At 44.1% G+C, this 21,294-nt stretch overlaps 1 protein-coding gene across 1 annotated transcript in view; it reads left to right on the forward strand.

The window, feature by feature from the left end:
• The window catches only part of LOC143138346 (carbonic anhydrase-related protein 10-like), a 130,485-nt gene that overhangs the window by 40,431 nt on the left and 68,760 nt on the right, over window positions 1-21,294 (forward strand). The window contains exon 4 of the mRNA XM_076298842.1: window positions 7,112-7,297. Within this exon, the coding sequence (XP_076154957.1) occupies window positions 7,112-7,297 (186 nt within the window). The remainder of the gene's footprint in view (window positions 1-7,111; window positions 7,298-21,294) is intronic.

The raw sequence follows: 21,294 nt of genomic DNA on the forward strand, positions 1-21,294 counted from the left end.
ACCGGAGGGTTGCCGGTTCGAACCCCGACCAGTAGGCACGGCTGAAGTGCCCTTGAGCAAGGCACCTAACCCCTCATTGCTCCCCGAGCGCCGCTGTTGATGCAGGCAGCTCACTGCGCCGGGATTAGAGTGTGCTTCACCTCACTGTGTGTACACTGTGTGCTGTGTGTGTTTCACTAATTCACGGATTCGTTCTGTATAAGGAGAAGTTAACTTCCTGGGGAGCAAGCTAAGGTAAGCTAACTGGCTCATTTGTTTTGTGTTTGTGATGGACCGTGCTTAGGTCGATGGTGGTTGGTTAGGGTTTTTAGGGTTATGGTTCAGTCCGCATCAACGGGACAGACCAACCTAGACCATGGTTAAGAGTATTTTGGGTATTGGATATTTCAATGTGGTAATATGGTGGCAGCATGGTGGGGAGTGTCGAGGTTTCACTGTTAAGCCTTCATGAGGTGTCGCGGGCCTAACTTAACGAAACATCGGTGAATGAGGGTGCCCACTTGATAACCCCAATGACATGCCACATACTATCTACTGCTGTTTGATGGGCCATTTGTCTTGTGTTTGTGACCATTGGTTGGCAGATTTGTGGTTAGTGTGCTTTTTTTAAGTTAATTTGAGTAGGAGCTTCTGAATGTGTTTTTACCTTGGATTTTGGCACAAGGGATTATAACATCTAATCCTGTGTATTAATGTAAAGCATTTTTATGAAAATGGCATGTCCGAAATTTTTCATAACCTTTTTAAATAGTCAGTGGAAACATCTTTACAGTATTTGCATTCACAGCTCTCAAAATGGTTTGTATAGGACCTACCAAGAACGATTATTTGCCATCACTCTGGCCTTGTGCTCACTTTTTTGACAGATTGAGGTCTGGACTCTGGCTTTTTTTTCAACCCGAGCACCAAGCCCTATTGCTTTTGTAAGGATCTTACTGATTTGTAAGGATCTTACTGACTTTGCCTTTTTTGAGGTGGTTCCCATGGTCAAAAACTCATGAAATTTGGTACACACGTTAAAATTTGGTACACACGTCAGTCGTAGCGCCCGCCACTCAGTTACAGAGGCTTTGGCACCGTGCGTGGCCCACAGACTTCATAGCGCCCCCTTAGGTGGCTGATCACGTGGTTGGCATATACTTTCAGCTACACACACTAAATGTGATAGGTGTACAAGGTGAACAACGTTTGTATGTAAAATGCATTAGCCACACACAACAGGAAGTGAGATATTTGGGAATTTGTGCGCACTATAATATGATGAATTGTGATGCCAAAAGAGATGCTTCCCATGGGCGAAAACTCATGAAATCTGGCAAACACATCAATTGGTACAGTGAATACACAGGGATAAATGCTTGGCTCCGGGCGTGGCCCAGGAAACTGTGGATTGTGGTTGGCATATAGTTTCAGCAACACATTTGGTAGGTGTATGTACCTCTCAAAGACAATCAACTTGTATGTATATATGGCATTAGCCACGCCCACAGGAAATGAGATTTTATGTGGACATGATCAATTTTTACGCACTTTTCCTAGACGATTGATCCGATTCATGTCAAAGTTGGTATATACTGTATGATGCCAAGATGCTGCTGATTCTAAATTGCGAAACTTTGTTTGATATGTTGTAATTTGACGAAATGGTGAAACTATGAATTTTAATATCTTGCCACATAAACAATAAATGTGTCATAAACTCACCATGTATTGCTTGAAATGTTTTAAATTTCACACGTTATTGAATACCATGATAATGATGATATTCACATCCCCATAATGTATATTTGGCATAACGCCAACAACTGTCAACATAAAGAATGGCAGTTACACTGATGTCACATGATCAATTTTAACATACTCCTCCTAGGCGAAATTTGGCAAACATGACGCCAAGACGTTGCTAATGTTAAATTGTGAAGGGATTTTTGATATGTTGTAATATGTTCTGATTTTATTATCTTGCCACATACACAGGAAATGTGTCTTAAAGTCAGTGCATTGAATGAATGGTCTGAAACTTCTCAGGTTAATATTATTATTATGATGACATCCAGACAACCAATGTGCCTGCCTGACATAGCACTACCACTTGGCCAAGTGGGAAATGTGCCAGAAATGGGCAATGCCATAACTGATTGATCTGAAACTACAAAATATTGGATACCATGATTGTAATGATATTCACATGTGTAATCACATGCCTAGTTTATAGCCCTACCATCTGGCCAAGCAGGAAATGTGCCAGGCATTTTCTATGCTTTGACTGATTGATCTGAAATTTGACAAATTATTGGATATCATGATGATATTTATATGTCCTATTAAAATGCCTGGCACGTCTGTTGGATATCACAATCAGATTCATCAGATTAATCAGATTAGGTGTATATAACATCCACAGTGTTGGGGTCGTTACTCAAAAAAAATAATGCGTTACAAGTTACTCGTTACTTCTTTAAATTGTAATGAAAATACTTTACTCGTTAGTCATTTTGGAAAGTAACATGTAACTTGTTGTCGTTACTTTTACTTTTGAGTTGGTCTCAGGGTGCAACATTCAGAGAGTTAGGCTTACTTTCACGCCTATATTCATTTTGTCACCTTTGCTAAATTTACCCTTTGTTTACTTTTATTTTACCGTTATGTGTGTGTTCTTTAACATCAGTAGCCTAAAGCTTTGGGCTTCATTCAGCATTTTGTTCTTCCACTGGAAATGACTCTTCTACATTTGCTGCCTGCTGCATCCTTTCTGATTTTATTGATTAAAAAACGTTTGAGGTCTTGAGTCAATGCATTACACATTGTTTGCTGGTAACCCGCCACAAATGGCCAACAGATTATTGCGTGAGTACATTCTCTCTCCAAAATGTGCCAGTTCTATAGGCTGGCCAAGTGCGTAATTCTGCGGCATAGAGCAGATGTATTTTTTAATGTACAGAAAAATAAAAATAACCTGTCAAGCAGTCAATTGACTACATTGCAGTCAAGAAGTAGGGCAAATTAATATACGAACCAAAACGTGGGTAGTTGTCTAAGCCTCTATTGCGTGTAGCCTGTTAAAAATGTCGCTAGATGGTATTAAATAGCCAACAACATTGTTTTTTGCAGAAGCCTACCCTAGGCTAGAGATTAGTTCTTAACAGTTATTTCTCTACTGGCTCATTTATCAAAAAGGTGCTTTCTCTTCGTCCTCCGCAAATTAAGCAGGTAGTTCCGTAGAGGGACGTTAGAAAAATTAGCGTTTGCGATTGACAACGTTGTGATAAGTAGGCTATAACACTAACTTTGCAAAGTTAACTTGAATGCATCAATTTTTAACAAAGTTGTGTAGGTTACACTGCGCCAGTTATAGTCTGCATGAACAGTTCTTGCACAAGCCACTGTTTTGATTTGCGTAGGGGAGGTGCGGGCTGAAGCCAAACTGTTTGAGTGAGAGCGGTGCAAGGAGAGAATGCGTGCTCTATCCTGTGTATATCTCTACAATGAAATAATGTGTCTAATCTATAGTCACTAATCACATAGGCTAATCTATATTTTCAATAAGCAATCACTGCATGCCTATGGAAACAATAAGTCAATATATTAGAGATATCAAGAGAAACGCAGGGATGGATGTTACAGTTATTTAGTAACTGGAACGAATTACTGAAATTTGCTTAACTTATTCTTCTGTAGGTTGTTAGCTTAGCCAGGGCTTAATTTGAGCCGGAACACGTTCCGGCACCTCCGATGTTGGATCCGGAACCTCTTTTATTGGATCCGGCACCTCTTTTATTGGATCCGGCAACTCTTATGTCAATATAAAAAATGAATCGCCTAAACGAAAAAAATTAATTACTGTTTCTGTAGTCTACAATGTTGATATCTTTCTTATTAGTCTTTAGAAATATTGTGTTTGCATTTTCGATGTGTTTTGAGGTGAATTTTCAGGGTAGGAGAAGACAGAGGGAGGGAGGGGGAGGCAGTTAAAGTGACACATGGCGTGTGCTGATTGAGATTGCTGTTAGCCTGTAGATTTCACTCAGGAAAATGTCAAAAAGCTTTTTCAAATATGCTGGCCAGTCGAATCCTAAACAAGCAAAAATCGTGTCGATCGCTGATCAAGAATGTGAAGACCAAGGTGGTAGCAGAAGTAGGCCTACGCCTAACTTTGATGCTGCCAATGCACCTGTTGTTAGTGGGAATGATGACCCAGACCCACACGGGGAAGGGGAACGAGAAGGAGAAGAGGACGAGACGGCTGATGGGGACTTTCAATCTGTGAGAGATTGTGATAGCGACGAAGCAGGTATTTTTGTCGGGGACACTCTAACTGGGCAAATCTGGACAGACGCTCAGTTTACAGAGAAAAAAAAAAGTTATCCTTGGCTTACAACGGACAAATTTAGACTGGGCTGTGCCATTTGTAAAAAAGTGGGATCACTGGGTCCGGAAAAAACGACGGGTGTGAAACTGGCAAAAGAATGGATCTCGGGCTCAGTGACATCATCTGCGCCAGATTTAAGAAAAAAGCAAAGAGCCTTAAGGAAAAAGGTTTTTGAGCATGGGCGTACTAAAGCACATGTAATGGCATCAAAGATGTGTGATAAAGCAAACGAAAATACACTGGTAAATGCAGTAATTCATAGCCAAAGCGAACAGGTGCAAACGACTGCCAGAATTTTTCGCACCGCTTACAAGGAGGCCAAGCGTCACAGGCCAGCTCACGGATTTGAACATGAAATAGACTGTCAGGAAATCAATGGTGTGGATATGGGGAGAATTCTCCACTCTAACGTGGCATGTTCTCATATACAACAGCATATTGCAACTGACATGAAAAGAAAACTGCTTGAGAGGATTGTCACTTGTGCTCCAAAAATCGGACTCATGCTGGATGAAGCCACAGGCTTAAATAAGAAGAGCGCATTAATAGTCTTTTTACGAATGCAGTTGCCAGAGATGGAATCACCCGAGAACATCTTTTTTGATCTCGTGGAGTTGGATGATTTTGGAGCAGAAGGCATTGTCCGCAAACTGTTGAATGCATTGGATCACGCCAACTTAGACGAGGCCTTCCTCTCAAAAACACTCGTCGGTCTCACATGTGACGGAGCGTCAGTGATGCTCGGACGCAAGAGTGGTGTGGCAACTCGTCTTAAAACCCGCTTCCCAAACATCATGGTGTGGCACTGCTCTGCGCATCGACTTGAGCTTGCAGTCAGGGATGTGATGAAAGAAATAGGGGCTGTGAATCATTTCAAAATTCTAATGGATAAACTTTATGCGCTGTACAGCACATCAAACAAAAACCGAGTTGAGCTCAAAGAGTGTGCTGACGGCTTGAACATTCAATTGTGCAAAATTGGTCGAGTGTTAGACAACAGATGGGTGGCATCTAGTCTCAGAACAGTCGAAGCTGTGTGGAGAAGTTATCCTGCTCTCCATAGACATTTTACACACGCAGCGGAGGATTCTGCTCGCGAGAGCGCAACTCGGGAAAGCTACAACGGCTTGGCAAAGCGCCTTTCATCCCATGCCTTTGTGTACAATTTAGGACTCATGTGTGACGCACTGCAAGAACTGTCAGAGCTGTCTCTCGAGCTCCAAAAACGAGATTGCAACATCATAATGGCGCATAAAGCCATTTGCCGACAGATCAGGGTGTTCGAGGCTATGTCTGAGAGGCCCGGTCGATACAGCCTGTTGAGCCAGCGCGGGGTCGAGGAAAACAACTTCCAGGCTGTACCCCTGCATGCAGGACGGCTCACTGACAGAACCCTGGACCAGAGGACGTTTTTTGGGAGCCTGGCAAGAAATCTGGAGAAACGAATGTTATCACAGGGGAAGGACCAAACAGGATATAACAAACTAATTGATGATTTAAAGGTGCTTTATCCACAATATTGGCCACAGGATGGTGACGCGCTGTTCGGGGAGAGAGAAGTTGAGGCGCTCTGCCAGCAGTTTAGCATCGACAGCCCGCGGAATGTCATCAGGGCTTTCAGGGAATACCGTGGCAATAATGGGACATCCATTCCAGATGAGCTGAATGGCCTCTTGGCTGCGGTGGACACTGTCCCCATCTCAAGTGCTGAGTGTGAGAGGGGCTTTTCACAGATGAACCTAATCTGTACAGCAAACAGAGCGTCTCTTCTCCCCTCTACCATCTCCTCCCTACTCTTCATTTGCCTTGTCGGCCCGCCGCTTACCCGGTTCAACCCCTTTCCTTACGTGAGGTCATGGATTTCCAAAGGACATAGAGCTGCACTGGACACAAGGTGTAGAGAAAGAAGCAGGGTAATGGAGGCCGGGGGTCTGGATGCTGTATGGGGGGTTTTGGACAAGTAGGCCTGCTACGGTAGGAAGAAATCGCGCTTCCACGCTGTATTGATCATTGATTACTGTGCGCGCGTGTGTGTGTGTGTATGCGCGTGAGTGTTTGTGTCTCCCCCTTTCTCTCTGTGCCATAATGTGTCAGTTCCTATGTGTTTTGATCGGGGGTAATATTTAGGGGTTCAGATAGATTACTGGGTGGTCATCATTGCAATATATAGCATACTACTGTATATGTTTTATTTTGGCCTATGCTAGAGTGTTTGTCTAGTTTTTTTCCCGATAATTTGATAATGGATAATTGCTGCTTTTTTTTACATTTTCCACCCGTACAGTCTGTTACAAGTTCTGAGGTTAATAAACATTGCCCTGATGTAGCATACACACCGCGTTGTTTCGTTTTTTTAGTCGGAGCTGTACGCAGGGTTTTTTGTTGTTGTTGGTCCGTAACCTCAAATCCCCGTTTTGAGTCGCCGGATCCACCCCGCCTTCGCGCTCCGGCACCTCCCACTTTACAAATTAAGCACTGAGCTTAGCTAAGTATTGCCCACCTGCGACTGTAATGGAAACACAACTTTTGACACATGCATAAATCCTTTTGAATTTTAGGAACCTTACAACAGGTACACTAAAACAATAGCTGCTACAATACTGCTGTCACTTCACTGGAAACATATTGCCTTCATATTCCAGGTGGAAGCCAGGTGTGGATGATTTTATTGTCATCATACATTGTTCTTGTTTAAAGCTTTGTGAAATTACTGAGCTTTACTACTACTTTGCTTTTACTCAGGTGGGCGGTACCATGTACAACACTGGTCGTCATATATCCCTACGACTGGACAAGGAGCACTTAGTGAATATCTCTGGTGGACCAATGACATATAGTCACCGTCTTGAGGAGATCAGATTACACTTTGGCAGTGAAGATGGCCAAGGTTCTGAGCACCTACTCAATGGCCAGGCGTTTGCCGGTGAGGTGAGTCTGACACCCTTATAATCACAAATGCAGTATGTTTTCATATCTTTCTTTTTCTGAAGGAACTGTCATTGTTGCTTCGTTTAGAATTGTCCATTGTGTAAATGCAGTTACACAAATAGAACAGAAAAAGTTGGGACATTGTGTAAAATGTAAATAAAAAACGATTGTTATAAACTGCAAATCTCTTAAATAAATGGCGTTTTACAAACGGAAGTTCGGGAGGAGCGTGACGGAATTTGCCACGCCTCCTTCAATCAGTCAGGTTATTTATTCGCAGTCTACCTGCCGAAGTTGCAGCATCGGTGTTACTCCGCTCGCAATGACTACCGGTTTGCTCGCCTGTCTCAAGCAGAACTTGCTGCCCACTATCTGTTACAGACTTTCATGGTCTAGGTTGCATGAGAAACTACTGCAGGGAGGTATAGTACAGCGGCTAAGGCCAGATTTTTACCTGAATCGTTCAGTTTTTGCAGAAAGCACGAAACTTGGTACAGTTATAGTACTACCCCTAGTGATCAAAATTTGAAATGGACCCCAACACATAGCGCCCCCTAGTGGCCCCTATCTTGACTTCAAATATGGCCACCAAAATATGCCTTTTTTTTACATTTATAATGCTATGCTGCTTTTAACACATAATATGACGTCTATAGCCATCTTTCAGCATTATGAAATATATGAGACAATCATGCATAATTAAAATGGCAGACATGTTGGATTTTAAGGAAGTAGCCATACATTCTGACACTGAGTCAAAAACTGGGGTGCGTTTAGGCTATGTATGTTCGACTGTGTGACTAAACCCTGCACTTGCCTGGGCTCAATCCTTCTAATTTGCCCCCTAGAGGCTGGCATGCTAGCAAGGAGGCTAAAACCCATGGATGCTAGCGTCTGTCAAATCTCTTAAAGAAACATATGCTGCCTTTTGGGAAATTAGCTATTTTGTCTTCTATCCTAGAGTTAGATAAATTAGTACATACACCCAGTCATAGTTAGATAAATTAGTATATAACCCAGTCCAACACATCCTACTGTTAGCTTAATTCAATTGAGGTGGGTGGGGCCAATTAGCATATGCCAATTTAAGGCTTATAGTGATTGTTTGAAAAGGTCCATTTTGTTTTATTGTAGTTTAACATTTTGCATCCCATAAAATTATTATGCCTGTCAATGAAGCTAATAATACCTTATGAGTTTAGCTCCCTCCTGACACATTAGGGCTCATGCTAGTCAGTGAACCAGCACTTTTAGGACACTTGCTAGTGCGTTCAGCGCCCAGTCCTTGGGTGTGCTTGGTAGTGGAAACACCAAAAGCTCAATACAAGTTGAGGTTGTTCTGATATAGTAAGTCCAAGACTTGCTTGAGGACCACTTTCTCCAAAACAAGAAAAGAAGAAGGGAAATAGGTCTGTAAAAACAGGAATGGTTTTAGAGGTGGTGGCAAATTATAACTTTTTCCATCTTTATCCTCCTTGACTGATTTTTCACTATTTTCACATTTGGCTACGGTCAGTGTCACTACTGGTAGCATAAGCCAGTACCTGGAGCCTACAAATGTTGCACAGGTAGTCCAACTCCTCCAGAATGGCACACCAAACATTCCATTGCTAGAAGGATTGCTGTGTCTCCCAGCGCAGTCTCAAGAGCATGTTGGAGATTCCAGGAGACAGTTGCTCTAGAAGAGCTGGGCAGGATGGTAGAGGGTCCTTAACCCAGCAGCAGGACCAGTATCTGCTCCTTTGTGCAACAACAAACAGTGAGCCCTGCCAGAGCCCTACAAAATGACCTCCTCCTGGCCGCTGGTGTGAATGTCTCTGACCTGTCAGACTTCATGAAAGTGGCCTGAGGGCCCGATGGCCTCTGGAAGGACCTTTGCTCACTGCCCAGCACCGTGCAGCTCAATTGGCATTTGCCATAGAATACAAAATTGGCAGTTTCGCCATTGACGCCCTGTGCTTTTCACTAATGATACCAGGTTCACCCTGAGCACATGTGAGGTCTAAAGATGTCTTGGAGAATGTAATGTTGCCTGCAACATCATTCAGCATGACTGGTTTGGTGGTGGGCCAGTGATGGTCTGAGGAGGGATATCCTTGGAAGGACGTACACACCTCTACCGGCAAGACAACTGAAAACTTCAGACCCATTGTCTGACCCTGTATTGGGGCAGTGGGCCCTGGGTTCCTCCTGGTGCACAACAATGGCTAGACACATGTAGCGAGAATGTGCAGGCAGTTCCTGAAGGATGAAGGCATTGATACCATTGACTGTACCCCCACACTCCCCTGACTTAAATCCGATTGAACACCTCTGGGACATTATATTTTGGTCCATCCAACACCGCCAGGTTGCAACATTGACTGTCAAGGAGCTCAGTGATGGCCATGTCCACATCTGGGATAAGATACCCCAGGACACCATCTGCTGTTTCATTAAGAGCATGCCCCGATGCCATCAAGCATGTCGGGGCTATACGAACTACTGAGTACCATCATGAGTTGCTGCGCTGAAATTCAAGCAAAATGGACTAGCTTGCCACGTAATTTTTTCCACTTTGATTTTCGGGGGGTCTTTTAATTCAGTCCTCTGTGGATTGATCATTTTCATTCCCAAATAACGAAGTGGCATCCTTTTCTTCCTAACATATTACCCAGTCCATATCAGTTTGAATCCTACCTCACAGGATGCTCATTTAACAAATCATGGCTTGCAGAGCTGTCCGCACCTCACCATCCCACCACAGGGGTCTCCCAGGGCTCAGTACTGGGCCCCCTTCTCTTTTAGCCTGGAAAATCCAGATCCTGATAATCTAGAAAGATTAAGGGTCTGGAAAAGAACAATGTAATGGCCCAACCCGAGGGGCGGCAACAAGCATGCATTTAAAAATCTCACTGCACGCAATTGGATAACACTAGACCATGTTTACTCTGAATTATTTCGGACTTCGACGCAATCGGATAACACTACGACCAATGTGTACTGTCCGCCAACGTTGCAGCGCTGTCTTCATCAGTTTAGCTGGTTTCCCGGAATGTTGGGGTAAAAGTAACATGCATCATTGCTCTTTGCCAGAGTGTCTCGCAGAGACAATTCCATTGTGCTCTCACGAGAACTCTGGATTTCCACGGTACTTCTCTTTGCTATCCACACCACTTCTTTGGGACAGATTATTAATTCGCACAGCTTCTCATACCACTGTTATGCAGATGACACACAGCTTTATCTGTTCTTTCCACCTGATGACCCCTTGGTCTCGGCACGGACCTCGGATTGCCTCTCAGACATATCTACATGGATGAAGGCACACCACCTCCTGCTAAACCACTCATAAACCAAACTGCTGGTCCTCCCAGCTAAACCTATTGCTCCCACCTACACGATTGCCCTCATACAGGGCATGCTACCCCCCGACCATTGCGCTCTTCAGACAAACATCGTCTAGCTCTGCCACCGCTACGCTCAGGTCAATCCAAACTTTGTTCATCTGTTATTCCACGTTGGTAGAACGCGCTACCAGTTCCTACTAGAGCAGGGACATCCCTCTCCACCTTCAAAAAACTCCTGAAGACCCAGCTCTTCAGAGAATATCTCCTCTCGTAGCACTACTACTAGCTAATTCTAGCACTTACCACCTGACTTGACTGTATAAAAACAACACTCACTGATGCACTTTTCCCTATTGTACTGTACCTTTTTGAATTGTTTTAAATTGTTCTAGAATTGTTGAGAGAATTGTTTTAAAAGCGTTAAACTGTTTACTAGGTTGTAAGTCGCTTTGGCTAAAAATGCGTCAGCCAAATGTAATGTAATGTAGATATCCAGTATGATGTTTTTTCCCGATTGAGATATGATGTGTTTTATTTTTTAAAGTGTATAATTTTTTTGAGCAGTGTATAGTAAGAGTTAAGGTTTGCTCAGAAAGAGAAGAAGGTAGAATAAGAATGTATTGATGATGTAGGTAGTTACTTTAATTAACCAAGATATAGAATAATTGGCTTATTTTCTTACACATAGTGGCCATATTGGAATCTTACCAAATTATACTTGATGCCTTGTATATTATTGAGGTTGTCATGTGATAAAATGACTGTTCAAACTTTGAAATTATATCATGAATAACAATAGAGATGGTCTATATTTTCACATTTGGTATCCGCCATATTGGATTTCAAAATGGCCAACATCAAGTTTGTTTGGAAATAATGTCAATAGCTTCCTTGACCCTACAAATTGAGTGTAAGAACTTAAAAGACTTTTTTTATCTTGTTTAATTTTGAAGTTGTATCAACAATTCTATTAAGAATGGTAGCCATATTTGAATTCAAGGTAGCAGCCACTAGGGGGCGCTATGTGTTGGGGTCCATTTCAATTTTTGATCACTAGGGGTAGTAGTATAACTGTGCCAAGTTTCATGCTTTCTGCAAAAACTGAACGATTCCGGTGCTTAGCCGCTGTACTAGTAGTTCTTATCTTGTTGCTTTGTATTAGAGCTGTTTGTAAAGCCCACTCGTTCCTGCTGAATGTTGAGATACATGTCACAAACATGTAGGCTATAGCCTACTAGATGAAGGCACTTGTTTAGCTATTTGCCTTACTTGTTTTTAGCTAACAACTTTCGGTCACATTGGCCGTGTTAATAGTTACAGGCTCACGGAGTTCTTGTCTAGAGCATAGGGTGAACTGAAGTCAGTGTAGGCTAAATATCCCGTGAATCACTTGAACACTTGAACATTGCAAGCGGCCATGTTATATAGACGTGACATTTCTGATAAATCAGGCTTCCAGTCCTTCGTGGTTCTTTGGTAAAGTTTGCTTGGAATTGTGTTAACCAACGTGTTGTCTATCCTAAGTTGTTTGTCACTCAAATTTGCTTCAGTAGCCAATGTGCCTGTATTCCGTGATTTGCATGGGTCCCAGCTTGTAACTTCTAACACGTTACATCTCTTGCCACTTTGTTTGTTTTAGCAAGCAACTAGCTTCCCTCATTGCAGATGGCTAATGGTTAGCCTACACATGAAGTTGGTACTAGGCTACCATAGATATATACACTAGATGTCGCCTTGACTACTGCTGTTCATTGGAACGAATGCGTCAATCGAGACGCCATCTTGCTTCAGTGATCCACTCCTCTATAATGCATTAGCGTCAATCTGGGCAAAGATCTAGCGAAAATAAAATCACCACAAATCGTCAAAATCTCAAGCAATTATCTAGTTTTTTGGGTTGTTCCAACTGACAGGCATGTATTTATGGTTGAGTCTAGAGAAAACTAAGCTTAAGACGATAATAAAGATAAATTTTACCCGTCTAGCCCCATAGACTCCCATTCATTCTGCACTAGCTAGCGGCGGCCCCTAGAGGAACAATGAGTAAACTGCAACCAGGTTCGATACAATGAAAGTAAACAGGCTCTTCGTAGCAGGCTCTGGTTGAGGCCACATACCCCTCGTCTCGTTTACTCATGTAAGTTGTAATCTCACCAGCAGTTGCTGTAGATCTGTAGAACATTTACCTCTGCTACTACATAGGCTACGCCAGTCGTTACTTTTATAATCATGGGTCAGTGCCATGGGCAAACGAGATGTAGCCGAATTCATAAATGACAAAGGTGATTTTCTTACGTTTCAACAACAAAGAAGCCGATCTGCCATTATTGTGAGAAGTTCCCAAATTTGTCGCTAATCGCTAAAAAGGTTTTCTATCGCTGGGGATGGCCAAACGTCGCTAAATAGGTAACGCTGACAATACAGGAGAACTAGTTTAGCGCTTCAGATCCCTGTACCAAAATGGCGGCGGTGTTGACGCATGCTGAGAAGCAGAAGGCGACATCTAGTGTATATATCTATGCTAGGCTACAAACTGCTGCCGTTTGCCAAGGGTAATTGTATAACGTTAGCTAAAATTACCTAGCCTACTGTTTTGATTTTAGTAGGCTACTGACTAGCCTACCCCTGCTAGTCAGTTTGTGTCACCGTGGGCTATGCAGTGGGTTCTAGCTTAGTTTGTAGGCTAATTCTTGCTACATTATTTCAATAATAACTTTAAAGTCTCACTTGCTGTGACGAGTTTCTATCTCATTAAAGATCAGTAGTAGACCTACATAACAAACAGCTAACAAACTCAGCTGTGTTCTACAGCTAACACATCTACATGTTGCTGATGGCTACCACTTTGCCTGTTTAAACAGTCTTATCTCGGCATTTGATTTGAGATAAGAACAGTTTAATATGCATTTTATTGAACGCATTGCGCTGCGGTGTTCATGATGCTAACCTTTAATGAACACCAAGCTGAACTGTCATTCGGCCAGATTCTGTGCCGCAACAATCTGGTATCATTCTGATCCAGACATGCACAAATATGGAGTCCCAGTGTGTGTGAAATGCGGAGTTGAGGTCAGTTTTGCCGCTTTTACCCCCACCTCAATGCCGGCTTTGGCCATAAGGCAGCTGATACACAGGAGCTGTTGCTCTGTCGCTCATTGCTAAGAGGGCAAGGAAGGAATTTTTTCTCCTTTAAAGTGTTTGGGAGTTTTTCGCCTTCCTCTGTGTTGAGAGTGCCAGCATATTAAAGCCTTCCCTAGCTGACCATGGGAGCACAGGTACACCAGCGTGTAGCTTTGCTCTGTTACAATCCTAGCTGACCATGGAAGCACCTACACCAGCGTGTAGCTCTGCTGTTCCTTGGAATCCTCTTTAATAATGTGCTGCTCACCACTTTTCTTGCTGTTAGCTACAGTATTTTAATTACATCCTGGTTTCCATAGCACCTCATATTGCTAAATTGGCACTATTGCTATCCCTGGATTACTCAAACTCAATTATCACAACTCTATGTAATTATATGCACTATCCTGGGGTGTTAGGCCTGTATCATCAAAGCATGTTGTAAGCAACAGCCTACAACTACTACAAGGATACAAGGATACAAGGAAGTTTATTGTCACATGCATATAGTTACTGGGAGTAAGAAATGCAGTGAAATTATGTCTGGTGTCAGCCTATTTGTGCATTTATGTGGGGGGTAAAAAGTGCAGTAGAAGAGGGGTTTAGTAGATTAAGTGGCAAGGGCTGCATAAAAAAAGGTGGGGGAGGATTGGGATTGGGTGGGGGGCACCAACAAGGAGCACCCAAGAGCAACAGGGGCAAGGAAAAACTCCCTTACCAAGGAAGAAACCTTGGGCAGATCCACGGCTCAAGGGGCTAACCCAACTGCCAGGGGTCTTGGTGTGTGTGTTGGGGGGATGACAGGGGAGATGGGATAGTGTGCTGTGCATGTGGGGAGAGGGCAGTGTGCAATATGTGTGTTGGAGAAGCTTCCTCATGAGACAATGTGCTGTGTATTGGGGGGGGGGGGGGGTCAGTGTGCTGTAAGTATGTTGGGGATGTGTGTTGGAGAAGCTTCCTGATGAAATAATGTGCTGTGTATGTAGGGGGGGGCAGGGACTTACTATTGCAAGCAGAGTCCTGTATGTATGATGTATGTGAGTGATGACAGTGAAGATGTGTGTGTGGGCGGGAGGGGAGTGGAGCAGTGACTGTGTGTGTGTGTGTGTGTAGTGTGTGTGTGGGCAGTGTTCTGTAAGTATGTTGGGGATGTGTATTGGAGAAGCTTCCTGATGAAATAATGTGCTGTGTATGTAGGGGGGGGCAGGGACTTACTATTGCAAGCAGAGTACTGTATGTATGATGTATGTGAGTGATGACAGTGAAGATGTGTGTGTGGGCGGGAGGGGAGTGGAGCAGTGACTGTGTGTGTGTGTGTGTGTGTGTGTAGTGTGTGTGTGGGTAGGTGGGGGCAGTGTGCTGTAAGTATGTAGAGGATGTGTGTTGGAGAAGATCCTGAAGACAATGTGCTGTGTATGTAGGGGGGGGGGCAGTGTGCAGCAAGTATGTAGAGGAGGCTTACTGTAGCAAGCAGTGTGCTGTATGTATGTGAAGTGATGACAGTGATGATGTAAGTGTGTGTGTTGGGGATGGGGGTGGGGTGGGGGGGGGGGGGGCAGAAGGCTAAACCTTCTGGGGGGATGACAGGGGAGATGGGAGTTCAGGGGCAGAAGGCTAGGCAATCAAGGACATGGGTAGATGGAGGAGAAATCAAAAAGAATAAATAAAAAGTTCAATGGAGATGTGCAAAAGTTGGAGAAAGTCAGATATGTGTGTGTGTGTGTGTGTGTGTGTGTATGTGTGTGTGTGTTTTGACGTGTGATGAAATAAGAAAATAAATAAAGGGTCTGTAGCATAGGGAGAGGGATGTAAAAGTGCTAAAAGTCTTGTAGGTGTGTGTGTGTGTGGGGGGGGGGGGGGGCAGTGTGCAGCAAGTATGTAGAGGAGGCTTACTGTAGCAAGCAGTGTGCTGTATGTATGTGAAGTGATGACAGTGATGATGTAAGTGTGTGTGTTGGGGATGGGGGTGGTGTGGGGGGTGGGGGGGGACAGAAAGGCTAGGCAATCAAGGACATGGGTAGATGGAGGAGAAATCAAAAATAATAAATAAAAAGTTCTATGGAGATGCAAAAGTTGGAGAAAGTCAGATATGTGTGTGTGTGTGTGTGTGTGTGTGTGTGTGTGTGTGTGTGTGTGTGTGTGTGTTTGTAAAATAAATAAAATAAATAAAAGGTCTGTAGCATAGGGAGAGGGATGTAAAAGTGCTAAAAGTCTTGTATGTGTGTGTGGGGGGGGGGTGGAGGGGGGGTCATGAGTGCTGAGTAGTGAATGAGTGCAAAGTAAGTATAGTGTGAGTTCAGAGTTGGGAAATGTTTGAGAGTGCTGAGGAGTGAATGTGTGCAAAGTCAGTATAGTGTGAGTTCAGAGTTCGGATGGCCTGGGGATAAAAACTTCTCCTAAGTCTCTCAGTTCTGGCTTTGTGACTACATAGGCGTCTTCTTGATTTCAGTGGTAGGAATAATCCATTGTTAGGATGAGAAGAGTCCTTCAGAATCTTTTGGGCTCTTAGGAGTACTCTTCTGGAATAGATATCTTGTAGAGCAGGGAGTTGAGTTCTTATTGTACGTTCAGCTGAGCGCACTACTCTCTGCAGAGTACTACAATCTCTAACTGTGGAGTTCCCATACCAGGTGATGATGCTACCAGTTAGAACACTCTCAACCGCTGAAGTGTAGAAGGCCTTCATGATGGATGTAGAAACGTTGAATTTCCTTAGCTGACGAAGGAAGTAGAGTCGTTGTCTGGACTTCTTCAGAACATATTGAGTGTTAACAGTCCATGTTAAGTCTTCAGTAATGTGGACACCAAGGTATTTAAAACTTGTGACTCTCTCTACAGGTTGCCCGCTGATCATTAGTGGGATGTAACTGTAGTTCTGCTGCTGCCTTCTGTAATCCACTACCATTTCCTTGGTTTTATTGATATTCAGTGTCAAGCTGTTAGATTGACACCACTGTGCCACCTCATCAACCTGATCCAAGTAGAGCTGTTCATTGCTGTTACTAATCAGGCCCAAGATCACTGTGTCATCTGCAAACTTGATGATGGAGGTATGACTACTGCTGGCTTTGCAGTCATGTGTGTAGATGTTGTACAACAGTGGACTCAAAACACAGCCTTGGGGAGCACCAGTGCTGATGGTTAATGAGTCAGATGTCAGACCACCCACTCTAACCACTTGAGAACGGTTGGTGAGGAAGTCAAATATCCAGTGACACAGGGTGGTGTTCAGTCCTAAGGCCTTCATCTTTGTGACCAAGGTGAGAGGTACTATCGTGTTGAATGCTGAACTAAAGTCAATGAACAGCATCCTCACATAATTCCCATTCCCCTCCTCCAGGTGAGTTAAGGTGGTGTGCATGAGGTTTGAGATGGCATCCTCTGTAGACCTGTTGGCTCTGTAAGCAAATTGGAGGGGGTCGAAGGAGGCAGGGAGGGATGAGCAGATAATGTTTTTCACAAGCTTCTCAAAACACTTCATCACTGTAGACGTCAGGGCTACTGGGCGGTAGTCATTCAGACATGATGGACTTTTGCTTTTCGGTACTGGAACAATAACAGACTGCTTGAGGCAAGTAGGAACTGTCTCTTGAGCCAATGATGTGTTAAAGATATAAGTGAACACAGGAGCTAACTGAGCAGCGCAGGATTTCAAAACCCTGTTAGAAATTCCATCCGGTCCAGCAGCTTTTCTACAATTTACCCTCCTAAAGGCATTGCTCACATCGACCTCAGAGACACAGAAAGGTGCATCCTCATTTGCTTCACATGCTGCAGCTAGTCCAATATAGTCTGTGTTTTTCATGTCAAAGCGAGCATAAAAAGCATTAAGTTCATCAGGGAGGGCTTTACTCACATTCATCATAGGAGGGGACTTTCTTTCAAAGCCAGTGATGGTTCGGAGTCCTTTCCACACTCGTGCTGGATCACCCTCCAAGAAATCAGCTTCAACTCTGTCTCTATAGCGCCGCTTAGCATCTTTAATAGCTCTACGTAAACTATAAGATGCTGCTTTGTAATCCGTCATATCCCCTGAAATAAGCCCAGCATTATAAGTCATGGTGCGTGTCTTTAATGCCGTTCTTACTTCTCTATCCACCCATGGCTTCTGGTTAGGGAAGCTTCGGATCTTTACAGTTGGGATGATGGAATCAGTTAGCATATTGATGTAACTCAACTTCAGGGTGCGTGTGTTGTTGTCTATTTAACACTTCTTGCAATTCTGAAACCGCAGCATCTGTGTTGGCTTGTGGAGGAATGTAGACAGCGTTGAATATTACCGAAGTAAACTCACGGGGCAGGTAGAAGGGTCGACAGACGATCGCTAGATGTTCTAGATGAGGCGAGCAGGACTTTGAGAGAACGCTGACATTTCTAGGATCACACCACTTGCTGTTCGTCATGATGCAAACACCGCCACCTTTCGATTTTCCAGATTCCTCAGTCCTGTCAGAGCGAGCAGCAGAGAAAAACTCCACCGGAGTGATGGCACTGTCCGGTACAAGTTCAGTTAGCCATGTCTCAGTAAAGCATAGAATGTTACAGTCCCTGATGTCTCTTTGAAACTGTATCCTCGCTCTTAGTTCATCCATCTTGTTCACAAGAGACTGGACATTGGCTAGGAGAATGCTAGGCAGTGGAGGCCTATGAGCTCTATTCCTCAATCTGTTACGGGCCCCGGCTCGTTTTCCTCGGTGTTTTTTCCTTCTGCGCCGAGATGCGTCTCCATGGTTCCCTGATGCATCTCGGAGAATCTCAGTCGGCCAGGTAGAATCGTCAATTAAAACATCCCGAAACAAAAAAGGCAATTCATTTCCGATGTTTCGGAGTGTAACGCCATCATACGTAATCAGTGCAGTGGAAAAGTGCAAAAAATTAGGGGTTAATAAAAGGTAAAAGAGTAAATATAAGCACAAGTTAGGCGGAGCAACCAAAAAGGCGTCCGAACGCGGCGGCGCCATGGCAACATCATCATGGCAACTAGACTACTATCGTCTCCATTGTACTTTGTGGCTAAATGTAATTTTCTCATTTTGAATTGCTTGATAGGTGTTGGCTAAAATGAAACACATTCCTAAACAATTTCAAATCAAGGCCAACACTTTCCCGATTTTCTCCTGAAACTTGTCCTCAGTCAGAGTGTTGAGCTCAATCCTTTTTTCTTTCCCTCCTGCTAGCCAATCAGCCAAGCACCTGCGCCGTAGTGTGGAGCTCCGTTCCTCCGGCATCTCTCCCTTTGTCCATGCAACATGCTTTGTCAACCCAGCAAGTTATGGGTGCCTGCGTGCAGCCCTCTACCTTGCCTTCCACTACTTCTCTATTCCAGCTAATCAAGCCTCTTCTCTTTGCAGACCCAGGTTGCTGTGCAACCTCCTCCCCCTCCCCTGTAGCGACCGCGTCGCTACCTTTTCCCTTTCCCCATCATCTCCCACCGGCGTGAACCGCGTTCGTGCCCGTGTCTCTTCCCCAGCCAGGGACCGCGTCCCTGGTTCTCCCTCACCCCTCTTTCCCTGGATTGGTGCCACCACCCATGGGGTCACCCAGTGTTTCCCATACATTGACTTATTTGTAGCGGCCTACCACAATATCAACATTGACCACCAAACAATGATTTTCCAGGTTGTATTAAATTGTGCTTAAATCTGGTTAGCATCATAACCACACTGTGCTAATTTGATAAACTGTTCCATTCAAGTTAATTCTGCAAACCAACCACCACAATTGGAATTCAATTCTGTGGGAAACACTGGTCACCGCATCCTTCTAACAATGTTTTCCAGATCACACCCAGGTCAATCTTCTCTTTCCGCTCTTCATGTTTGCTCTTTACAAACCCTTTTGCTTCATTTTTTAAGGTGCCTTAGTTGCCCTCATCTTTGGGCTGTATACACGGATCCTGCTGACTCCTGCACGATCCCCCCAGAGCAATTTGACTGAGCCATAGACTCTGCCAAGCATGGGTTTCTTAACATCCATTAATCAGTTTTCGCTTCAAGAAGGCTCTTCAGGCTCTTCACTTGTACTAATCTACGTGTCAATGCCTAACCTACTCCAGCCTAGCCGCTTGCTCTCATTCTCTAAATTTCTTCTCATGCTCTTGAATGCAAACTGCCTCTATTAAGTGTTTGCTACAGGTTCATATTTACTCTCTAGATTGGCTACCATATTGCTAGGTAGCTCAGTGTTCTCTACAAACTTAATAGAGCAAAGTAGAAACCTGTAACACCCATTTATCACCTTTCAGTAACTATCCTTATATTCAGACCATGTGTATGTATGCTATGTAATGTCTAAGATCCCCTTATAGCATATATTTGACATTTTTTGCACATGTAACCCTCATTGGTTTTAAGGGCAACTCGGATATCTACCAACGCATATTGGTGTTGGCACAGACCGTTTAGGTTTCATTCAGGCAAATAACGGTCTACCCGAGTAGTAGAATACTCTAGGCGCCTTAGATACCTTTCATATCACCTTATCTATAACCTACACGGTCCTAGCCAGGGTCTTTTCAATTGGGTTGCATATTTTGGGGTGATAACATGGCATGGATCCTGCTTGATTCCTGCCAGCGCAGTACACTCCTGCAAGATCCCTGCAAAGCACTCCATGACCCTGGCTAGGGATCTTGCCAAACTGCAGAATTGTAGATCGTAATTTGGAATGTTAACTTTATGAATCACTCACAAATCTTCGAATCACATGCCATGAGCATCAGCAACTACATCAGTCCTCTATTCCCACTGCACTGGTCCCCAACTCTGCTACTGCAAGCTGTACTCCCCTGCACTGATCCCGAGCTCTGCTACTGCAAGCTGTACTCCCCTGCACTGACCCCGAGCTCTGCAACTGCTAGCTCATTGCCCTGCATGTCATGTTAAGTGCATGTTACAGTATGTGTGCAAGTGCATGCCTGTTAAGTTAGCTCTCAAGCTTCCCATTACTTCAGGATTGGTACAGCCACCACCGTGGTTGGTGGTCTGACCAATCCGCTAAGCACTCCTTCACCCTGGTTAGGGATCTTGCCAAACAAGTTTGCTGTTTTGCATGTCAACTCATAGATTGGCATTTGCATCATCTTAGACCTCCATCTGCCATAGACGACAGGCGCCCCTGGCTGTCTTAATTCAAGTCGTTCCTCTATCGCATCCCCATTAGATCCCCCATTTGATACAGATGACGGACGCTCCGTCACTTGCTTCTGTTTTCAAATGCAGCTCAAAGCTGTTCTAACGCAAGTCGGAATCCCAGCAGACCGTTACTCAACTTATTCTTTAGGATTGGTGCAGCCACCACTGCGGCAAATAACGGTCTGTCCGATCAAGCCCTCAAAACTCTCGGCCGGTGGTCCTCCGACGCCTATCACTCATATATCAGATCAAATCTCTGATCTGAGGAAGCGCACCTCGCGCACTCCCATTGAATTTGCTCAGCGTGGTTCTTGCCATAGGGTCCTTCATCTTCAAATGCAATTTTTGGGGTGTATGGCGGAATCCTGCCCGACTCCTGCCTGCGCAGTCGACTCCGGCACGATTCCGCGAAGCC

The sequence above is a fragment of the Alosa pseudoharengus genome, unplaced genomic scaffold (assembly GCF_046254945.1).
Source record: "Alosa pseudoharengus isolate Yale_2024_CS ecotype anadromous, Long Island Sound unplaced genomic scaffold, YU_APseudo_1.1 YU_APseudo_1.1_scf_21, whole genome shotgun sequence".
Taxonomy (NCBI): Eukaryota; Metazoa; Chordata; class Actinopteri; order Clupeiformes; family Clupeidae; genus Alosa; species Alosa pseudoharengus.